The sequence below is a fragment of the Anopheles funestus genome, chromosome 2RL, assembly GCF_943734845.2.
Source record: "Anopheles funestus chromosome 2RL, idAnoFuneDA-416_04, whole genome shotgun sequence".
Lineage (NCBI taxonomy): Eukaryota > Metazoa > Arthropoda > Insecta > Diptera > Culicidae > Anopheles > Anopheles funestus.
Window position 1 is genome coordinate 39,316,062 of NC_064598.1, and position 10,814 is coordinate 39,326,875.

At 41.0% G+C, this 10,814-nt stretch overlaps 2 protein-coding genes across 4 annotated transcripts in view; one reads left to right on the plus strand and one right to left on the minus strand.

Moving 5' to 3' along the window:
- Window positions 1-10,765, plus strand: part of LOC125762078 (allatostatin-A receptor) — a 43,218-nt gene extending 32,453 nt beyond the window's left edge. For both annotated transcript variants that reach the window (XM_049423829.1, XM_049423830.1), the window contains 4 exons: window positions 3,363-3,481; window positions 7,515-7,590; window positions 7,665-7,820; window positions 8,238-10,765. In XM_049423829.1, coding sequence (XP_049279786.1) covers window positions 3,363-3,481; window positions 7,515-7,590; window positions 7,665-7,820; window positions 8,238-8,342 — 456 coding nt within the window. In that variant the 3' untranslated portion in view covers window positions 8,343-10,765. The remainder of the gene's footprint in view (window positions 1-3,362; window positions 3,482-7,514; window positions 7,591-7,664; window positions 7,821-8,237) is intronic.
- LOC125762071 (uncharacterized) overlaps window positions 1-10,814 on the minus strand; it is a 494,872-nt gene that overhangs the window by 137,553 nt on the left and 346,505 nt on the right. The gene's annotated exons all lie outside the window — the stretch shown is intronic.

A 10,814-nucleotide genomic window follows, 5' to 3' on the forward strand; every position in this document is an offset into this window, starting at 1 on the left:
CTTTACTGAGGCTTTTAGCAAGTTTTTTCTCCACTGTTCAGAAACTCTCACAGGCTTTAAGTGTGGAGTATCAAATTGCTCCAACCATTTCCTAAACATTCTTCCACTATTTGATATTTTTTCTATAATGCTTTTTATCTGTTAAACAAAAAGTGTGTAAACATTCTCAATAGAACCACCTTTCTCTGTATCGCAAAGTAGGGACAATGCTTTATAATTATTTCACAAAGCAGGTAAACAAACAAACCAGTTTAGCAAACATAAATGTGCGATGTGACGGAAAAAAGAACTGATGAATATTGCGGTTATGGTTCCAGTCTGTTCTTTTTTTTCCTGCTCCAATTTTTTGTTTAGAGAATCAGCTAATGATATGCATAAATTAATTGTATGACAAACAAGATGGAAACACTGAATAGAATAATTGTACCATGAAACCACGTTCATCGACTGATTGCTTCGTGTCCTTCGTTGTCACGTTGGTCACTGCTAATAACAGGGACGTGTGTTTACAAATTTTTGCAATGTTTTACTACCAATTTTTCTCATTTGTTTAAAACCAGACAATCCTTTATTTATCTACTAAATTTACTGAACAATCTCTTTAAATTATCCATCATGTGTAAAATACTTTCAAATAATTATTAATCTTTTCATAAAATAAAACTGTTCGCTTTGACTGCGACCGAGTCGTATTTATGCTGGCATTATTGAACGCTAAACATAATAAAATACGGCAGTTTTCCATTTCTGCTGTCGATGGAAAAATTACACCTTCAGCACGTAACGCTAAATTGCTGCACACCTGTACTTTACATATGAAACCGATCAAATCTTCACCACGTGCAGTACTTCAATTCAACGAAGGTGGAAAACACCTTCTATTTGCATAGGGAAAAAATAATATTTTTACCGATAACGTTTCCTGTTATGCGCTAGCACTTATTGTGTATTGATTTGGAACAAAAAAAAACATCAAAAGAATACTTGAAGTAGCGTATATTGCTAGGCAAATAAAAATGATCGTTTCGATGAACTTTCATGCAACGATTTTCCAGGGGGCGTATGGTTTTAATGGGCATACCTTTCGGGTGAAATAAACATTTGCAAATGCATATAACATGAAATAGCTTTCTAAAATTACACAAAACAGTAATTGGAAAACGAGAAACTGAGGGACTTTCCACAAAATTCTGCTCTCAAAATTAGACGAATTGTTGCACACAAAAGTTTTGCCTGCGTCTGAACTCTACTTAAATCCGCTAATGGCTAATTGCTGGGAAATTATGATTAAAATTTTCAAGCTCCGGGCTGAATAAACATCGACCAACCGCCGCCGCCGGTTTTCTTGTAACTGCCACACAACTTTCTGCTTTGAAGCTATTGGCGCATTTTATTTATGCTTATATTTTTAACCCTAACTGCGTTCATCAAACGTGTAGGCCGGCAAAAGTCAAACACTAGCTGTAGGTGGCTTTATCACAAAACTCCATTTTCAATATCCCGACACAGCCTAAGGGTTGTGTGGTTCTGTTCACAACCCGGTGCCAGTTGTTTGATGTTTTGAAGGAGTTAGATTAAATTATCTGTCTTTTATTAGGTAAAAATGATATCATATCGATGGAACTTTTCAAAGTTACTGAATACCGATTGGAACTTGTTTTGTGGAAATGAAGCTTCCAACGTTACGTTCTTTCATGGCGAACCGGGTGAAGTCAAATCAATGCTTCCAAACGATGGTACCGTTCCGACTTTTTGGAGAGAAAAATTATTATGTAGGATTTTGTATTTTAATAAGGGACAATTTTATTTGTGATCGTTTTTCCTCCTTTCATATTCCTGCTTTTAGGAAACACAAATCTATTCACGCCAAGTGCTTAACATCTAAAGACACAAACTGCGATTTCGAATCTTATTAAATCAATTCAATGGCTAACGTTAGGTACAAAGTATGTCTGGAGCTATACATCTTCAAAATGGTAAACATAGGTGACCTTTCAGTTTGAACAGTAATCGCACGCTGAGTATGAAGTGATAAAGCTCGCTTTCTCGAAAACAACTTTCGAAGATGATTGACACCCCCAGACAGTGAATCGGCTTTATGATTCACATATTTAGTTAGCGATGAATGTTGGGTGTGCAAGTAAGTTTCCAGCAACAAGCGAAATCATAACAAATTTCACCCTAAAAATCGTCATTTTCATCATAATATGCAAAATGCGTTTCTTTGATTTTTGGGATCAAAAGGGTAGTATATTACGAAGGAATGGTACCGAAGGATCAATCATCACAAAATGAATCAGGACGGCAGTAAATAATTTCCTGCCACGATAATGTTCTTGTTGCTCCAGACAAAAAATATTTTGATATCAGAAGATGTAAGATTCTCTTTGGTCCGCTTTATAGCACGTACTGTGGCATTATTTGGCTTCCAATAATTGTGCTCGATGCTGAGCGCTTTTCCAGGAAAACGTTAAATTCTCGAAATGGTTTAGTCGAGGGAATCACAAATTGGTTCCAATTTATTTCTTGGACTTAAAAGACAAACAATTGTTTTAGGTTGGAGCTTAATTTAGGCCGACCCAAAGTACATAAATAAACTCATAAAGTGTCAGGAGATTTGAAGAAAAGTTGTAATTTTTAAAGGATAATACTTTAAAATTTTTCTTATTTTAAAAAAATACAACAAAACCCTTAAATATTGTTAGAGTTAAAACGTTGTAAACTTGCATGTCTACTCAATTTATATCACTCATACTTACTGCTTGTAGCAAGGGCTGTGTATCCGGCTACGTGGTAAAAATAAGTCTAGTAAGCCAGAAATGGCCGGCATGGGCTGTAAGGTCGTTAAACCAAGACGAAGAAGACGAAGACATACTGAATATTGTTCATTGTTTCATGGAAATACAATCAGCACAAACGTATGAATTTCCCTAGAAAGATGTTTCTTGTGATGACAGAAAAAAAAACTTTCAGCAATTGTCACAGACACAGACGGACTAGATAGCTCAGCTTATTAATATTTATGCGAATATAACTGTATACAATGTGTCATATCTAAAAGCATAGTAACATTTAATCATTAGTTGCATTGAAATATTCGCCACACATTCGTATCCTGTAAACGCAATATAGTCGCTTTGCTCGTATCAATGTTTCACCTTACTCATCACATTACTTCCTCGAGGGATCGACCTGTATTTTGCCCGTGTCAAATCCACCCGTCCAGTGTAATCACTTCATCTGCCATCTTCTCGGACGCGTACGCATCGTCCCCACACGCCGTCTGTGTGTGTGTGTGTGTTTGTGGCGGTTTGTTTTCATGTCTTGTTTTCTCTTCTTTCTACCACTTTCATTTCCACCAGGTGTCATTTTTCCTGTCATCGTACGTGGTGCCTCTGTCACTAATATCGTTCCTGTACATGGGTATGCTGGCACGCTTATGGAAGGGTGCCCCCGGTGGTCGTGCATCAGCCGAATCCAGGTGCGTATAGTGTGGGTGGGTGTGTGTCTTCATCCTCATTTTTCGACAAGCCATGCCATACAGAAGCGGAAACAAAAACAGAGAAAATACCAACCGCTATGATCGTGTTCCCATGCGACAAGCCGGATAATGTCGGGAAATCATCACAATGCTTCTGTCGTAGACATGCTGCAAGCGTCAGCAAGCTTGCCCCGGCCATGCCCTATTTAATGTGACTGTCAACAAGCTACCGTTACCTTTATTACACTTCGCATCACCTCGAACCGTTTGCTTTCTTCTTTATCGGCGCAGTAAACAGTAGAACCTGTAGCATATTTAGTACCGTCGTTTGGCTGATCAACCAATTTAGGTGTGATTCAATTTTCAAACCTCGCTGCCACGGCATTACTTTCCGCATCATGATAGAGGTCCACCGAGTGGCTCCGTACCCACGATGGATCAACATATTTACTTCTTTTCGTGCTCGCGCTACTAGGGATTTGCTAGGTTCGTCAGGGACACACTGATACACTGAAGTAACCCGTAATAGCGTTCCATCATCTGTTTAAATATTTAAACGTTTAATTTGCAAATTTTTCAACATGCTTTTATTGTATCTTCCACGTCTTGTCTCGTTCCTTTCGTACCGCACCCGACAGATGTTTTCCAGCAGCATAACCAACCAACGTAAAGTCAGTTTTCTTCGACCTAGAATACATTACCGACTCGCAGAAGTGTGTATTTAGGTGCACCAATTTGATTTACGTGCCATCAAAAAGTTATAAGCAGTACCAGAGCACACACATATAAGGCTAGTACAGTACAGGCAGCCGGGACACTCTGCACTGCTGCTCAGAAGAAGAGGATGTTTATGAGTCTTCATTAGAGCGGTTTCAGTTTGCTTTTAGCTTTTGGCTGAGAGAAAGAAAAAAAAAATAAATTACCAAGATGGTTCGTGTTTGATGTGAACCGTGAACGGTCGTTCGAGGTTAAGTAGAGTAGGCTCTTGGTGTTACCACTATCGTGAGTACACTTTTATGTCACATCATGTCCGCTTACTGTTTACAGCTGCACACGGGAAATTGAAGTTTCCGTTTCGTTTCATTAATCTGCCTATTTTTTTTTCTTTCTTTTTAATAGAGTCATATTTATACCGTAAAAAAAAAGGTTGGAGAATTAACTCTAGCATTGCGGTGTTTGTAGTCATTAATTTAATATTTAAGTTTTCTTCAACATATATTCTTTAAGAAAAATATTTTTTTCAAATGCTCGAATTTATGTGAAAAAAATACTTTTATTATTTTTTTTTTATTTTTCATTATTATTGATTTTTGTTAGGCTACGGCTAGCTTGTGGAAAATGAAACCAAAAAAAAGCTGAAAGAAAACACATTCAAGGAGTGATTAACTAAGCGATAAAGAGAGAAGAAAACGAAATAAGGAAGCAAGATATGGATTTTTTTTTTTAAATAATTTGCATCATTAGAGACCTAAAAACATCCAACGAAAAGAAACGTCCTGAAGCACGGTGAATAAACAATTTTGCTTCTTTTATTCACTTTTGGAATGGATTTTAATATTTTACATCCCACACAACGATTATGGTGGGAGAAAATTTCATTTTTCCTAACGCAACATAATAGAAAAATAACCTCGAACAATCAAATTACCCGCATGTTCCTGTAACGAGCTTGTTTGTGAACGAATTTTTAAAAGATAAAAGATTAATTTTCTTTCAAACCAACCGGCAGATCTTCTGCCCATCCTAGCCTATGGTGCTTCCTGATTACATTATATTGATTACCAAGCAAATTGCTGTGGTTGCCATTGTTGTTTGCAAAGGCGCGAAAAGTGTAAAAGCCCACAAGCGGAAAAATTTCACCATTCGACATTCAACCAAGAGGTGCCTATTCTGCACCGACTGCGATGCGAAAGCAAAGCAAACTGCCGTAAGGTTCATACCATTATTGTAACTAATTGGCATGACCGTGTCCGAGTACCGCGCACCATTCAATCACCGGCCATGCGGCTGAAAATTTAATTCAATTTATAGATAGCAGTGTATTCCAAGCTGTCGAAGCAACATTTCTGATGGTACGAAAATAACACACAACAACGGTACGCTAAAGATAGTGTTCCGTTCCACACGTTTTGAAAATAACAAACCTCTCGCTAGGCTAGCCTAACGTAATGGTGCGCCACAAAGAAGCATTCAGAAAATCTCCGCAACACACAACGCACGCTTAATCGAACTCTTCGGCTATTGACAATATTGTCCGCTGTGCAGCATTTATTTCGATCGTTGATTGCTGTGAAATAAAATGTATGTTTCATAATTAATTTCTATTAGTACGCGCCTTTATATTACTACCAACCACCAGGCGCCTCCATTTGTTCGCGAAACGTTTGGTCGGAAGTGAAGCGTTTAATTTCATTGTGTAATATTTGTATCTTTCATTTCACCCCCTGCTTTTTAAATATTATTTTTCTACAACGGTTTTATTTGAATTCATTTCGGACTTTTTACAAGGAACACCCAGCACGCGTTCAAATCACGTGCACGTGCTGAAAGGGGCGTTTGTATCCGCAAACGCCATTTCTGTCATAAACTAATTTATTTTCAAAAACCCCTACACCGGTCCTGAACCGAAAACCCATTCGAGACGATGTTTCGATTCACAGTCCGGTCACCTGTTGTATGTTTGCGAAGTGTGAACAGCATAGTACGAACCGGACATACTAAATTTTCTTCCCCGTTTTCCTTCTGCCTGTACCGTACAAGCGGAGTTCCTACGGTTTAGCTTTGGGCCAATTTTCACCCAAGAGAAATCTGAACATGAATTGAAAGTGATATCGAACCGTAAAGGGTGTGTCGATGGTATGCCGCCGCCAGGCACAATTCGAAACAGTAATAAATTCTGATCAAACAAGGACCACTCCTGCAGCAGGTTTTGCTAACGCCTAGTGCTGAGCTTTCCACACTGTGATATGTGCGTTACGAGTGCGAAACTACCACAAGCCAGAACTAAACTATTTTCAACCCACCCAGGACTGGTCGCCGGCTGGTGGGTCCGGAGTGACCCCTTTTCGGGGTCAAACAGGTTGGTTAGCATACTCTGGAGCGGATGCTTTCGACCTATTTTTAAGCCGGGTAGCCGGAGAATCTAACTTCTACCAGATACCGTACCACAACGAACCCGAGATGTGGTAGCAATTATTTAAACAATGCCTACGGATCTTTTGCGGCTAGTGAAATGTGCTGCATAAACTCAGCCGAGCACCCGGCACTGGCAGTGATGGTTCAGCACTGATCGGATGAAACTAACTACCCACGTATGGTCGTGACCATACGGTTCTGTACCATCGTTGTATAACGAGAGCGGATGCTAGTAAGGAAAAAAAAGCTTCATCGAACCACACAAATGAACAATAATTGAACTAGGTCAACATGGTTCGGTTTACGCCAATCGCTCAGTGTCATCAGTCGATTGCATCAACGGTTCCTGATATCTCTTGCATCTGATCCCGGTACAGACGGGGTTTTCGTTATTCTAATAGGTGTACAAAGAACTAATAGAAAACAAAATATATTTTGACAATTATTTGCAACAAAAAATGTCGACTAGGACCATAAAATCGAAGGGCAAAATTTGTAGTTTAATAATTGTTTAAATTATATTTTTAGAACGTAAATATTTATCTCATATTTTTCTGAAATACTCAACGCTTACGCCTACCACTAGTTGTTGCTTCTTTGCAAAGATGTGTAGCGCGTTGGAGTTGACTTAATCACTTTGCAACAATCATTGTCAACACGATGGTATAAGGAACGAGATGCTGCACCATTCTTCATGTTCCTAATGAAGCCTTGGGAAATGGGAACTCCGACGTATTTTGATCGATGTGAAAACATACCTTGACGTACACACACTACACTTAACCACAGTTTCCGTTTTTCCCCCTCCAGTAGTAGAAAATGTCCATCCACTTGCTAAGTCTGCCTTTCACCCCCGGAAAACCCGGTTTAATCGTTTTTTTATATTCCTTCCATACAGACGAGGCAAGAAGCGTGTAACCCGGATGGTCGTTGTTGTGGTGTTAGTGTTCGCTTTCTGCTGGTGCCCGATTCAGGTGGGTTTTTGCGTTTTTTTCGTTTGCCAAAGCAAAGCCTAATTGAACCGTGAACATATCTTTCCCGTACGAAGGTGATCCTGCTCCTGAAGTCACTGAAGCTGTACGATCTGACACATGCCAGCATCATCTTTCAGATCGTGTCACACGTGCTGGCCTACACGAACTCCTGCATCAACCCGGTACTGTACGCGTTCCTGTCGGACAACTTCCGGAAAGCGTTTCGCAAGGTGAGCGGCAAGTTAACCGTTTTGCCCGTATTGACCGCTTTGTGGGCATATGGAGTTCGTCAATTGTCGAAATGATTTATCGATTGTTGCTGTTCATCTTTCACTGCTTCCCCCCACCGCGTTACTGGTACGATAATGATCGTCTCGATCGCTTTCCGCTTTGCAAACCGTGTGATGTGTTCGCGAAAACTTAACATCTTCATTCCGTATTTCTTATGGCCCCTCCTTTCTCATATATTGCTTCACTCACGTCACTCTGCTTACTTTCACCAAAAAAGCGCGTCCCAGTGCGTGATTTATAGCCAATATAATGCCATCGCCACCATGGGCAATAAACAACAACTTCGGGTACTTTTTCACGATGGTTACTAACAAAAAAAAACAATTTTTTCCCCCATTTTTAATACACTCACCCAGGTCGTGTGGTGCGGTAAGCCTCCGCCACCCAACATCCCCCCGGCCGCACAAACGAAAACTACGCGCACCACCGGCAACGGCACATCGAACGCGGACGCCTTATGAGCCGAGGAGCCGGCCGTCGACGAGAGCAGATTTATGGTGGAGAAGTACATCGAAATCGCAAGCGTCTGAGCGACGGCTCCCATCCCGCCGAGCGTCCTCCTGCATCTTCCATTGCACGGAAGAGTTTCGACTTTTTCTAAACCACAAATTTAGCGAGCAAGAGATAGAGATAGAAGGGAGGGAGAGAGAGAGAGATAACGGCAACGCAAACCACAGACTGTAAATATTAATTTCTTCTGTTGTACTGCTTTTGTTTGGTAATGTACCATACAACAGAACTACCAGGGAGATAAATACACTTCCCCAGAAGCATCTTGTGAAGGAACAAATAGAATTACCTCCTACCAGGCAAAAACCCCACACTTACAAAACGGTAACATCCCATCGTAATGGGCCGTTGGTGGAAAAAAGAAAACTTTAGCATCCAACCGGACTGCAACAGTGCCGTACGGTTTATTTCGGGTTCGATACCTTGAACACTCCACGAGACACCGCAGATATTCCCTCGTCCGCCCGTTCGAAGATCCCAGCCTATCAGCCCCCCTGCGTTCTTTGGATGGGCGAACGTCCGGCCCGGTACCAGCGGTGTTCGTGGACTGTCGCTATCCGCCCATATATCCGTCCGTTTCCGCTTCGTCCCTTCGCCCATCCACGGAGCGATCGGATTGGCTGAAGTTTATGGACATACGGCTGATTGATTTCAGTGGCCAGCCGAGTGGCGATTGATTAGCGTCAAACATTCAGCCGCTCGGAGCATTCAGCCTGCATCAAACCAAACGTAACATCTTCGCTGCAGGTGGTCGATAAGCATATTAGAAGGTATAGCAAACAAACAAACGCACCGTCGCTCGGGAACCACTAAACGGTTTGCGGTTCGTGGTCTGTCCCTGGAGTAAATCTTGCACGGTTAACAACGTATGACAGCGGTTGTTGATTGATCGTGACTCACACGATTTCATTATGTGCTCCATACCGCCCACCGGGAGCATGTAATGACACTGTTTCGGAGTCATTCAAAATGGCCACCCAAATGTGATAACGCCCCAAACCTAATCCGGCACCGCATTTCTAATCAGCATGGCCAAACGCTACCGGGGAGTTACAGAACGGTTGCTAGGCGTATCAACTGCACGGAACAACCGCACTCGGGGACGTTTGATTTAGTGCCGTCGCCGCCATCGTGCCGAATTCGCAGCAGATCGATGATTTCTAATTATAAGCCTATTAAGTAGTAAAGTTCCGCTGTCCAGCAGCGCGAATCAACTAACGGACATAATCGTACGGATGAAGTTCCACTGTGTAATGATTAGAATGTGCGCTCGGGGGAAAAAGGCGAAACGCCCCATTAACAAAACGGCAAAAAGTGATTTGCTTATCGATGCAGAGAACAACCATTAATCGCTGGCAGGCTGTATGGCTTGTTGGCGATCTAATTTTGCTCCCCTTCCACCCACCCAATCCAAATGTACAAGCAATCGAATTCGAACGCACTAAACCCGGTGCTAAATGATGTGTAAAACGTCCCACCTGACATTGAAGTTACTGACAAACATCAACGGCAGGCGTGCAGATGCGAGCGGCAAATAGGCGTGTTGTAAGATTTGCTACGAAATTCCGACATCTATTTCGCGACAACCTGCTGTGGCAATGGCGCATTTTATGGTGCCACAGATCATTAGCTCACGTTCATCATTGTTTGCCCACAGTACGCGTGCTACGCAGGTTGACGTCAGCGATGAAGTTCCTTCGGGACGGCGGACGTGCTGGAAGTGGAAGCTCACTAATTCACTCCATGAGGTGATGGAAGAGATAGTAGATATTAATTTAACACAAACGCACACAACAGCGGATGCGTGTGTCTAAAAGTTCAAACATTTTCCCGGTACAATGTGTGCGTGTGCGTCCGATCATGTAAATATCCAAACAGGCATAATCCTCGAACGAAACATCTCTCCAATTCCGTACTCCGCAGATGAAACTTCCATTGTAGGTCGTTGTTAAACTGTTTGATGCCAACACGGTTTTGTTGCCATCTTGTTAGGTTTGTTGCCAAATTTTTGGAATGGGCGAAGCGATATTGGAAGTTTTTTATTTATGGATGAATGCAGCGTACGAAATAGTATTTTTCACTTTAGGTAAGGGTGTTTTTATCAATAAGAAGACGAATTTTATCTAACGCTAGTTATATTAACCATAAATTAAGCTACCAACTCAAATGTTCGTGTAAGAATAGCTATGAAATTTATATTTTATCTCGAATGTAAAATATATCCTATACATATTGTACTGTACATCTGTCGCTCCATTATATGAATGTAACAATTAAGAACAAAACTCTGCTGTGTATCCAAACAAAATGTGTGTTTCAATATGATGTTTGAATAAATTTACTAAAATTTTTATTGGTCATTCGTAACAAGCATCATAGTAATTTTTTTTCAATCGAGAAATAAGCGAGATGCTCAACTATTC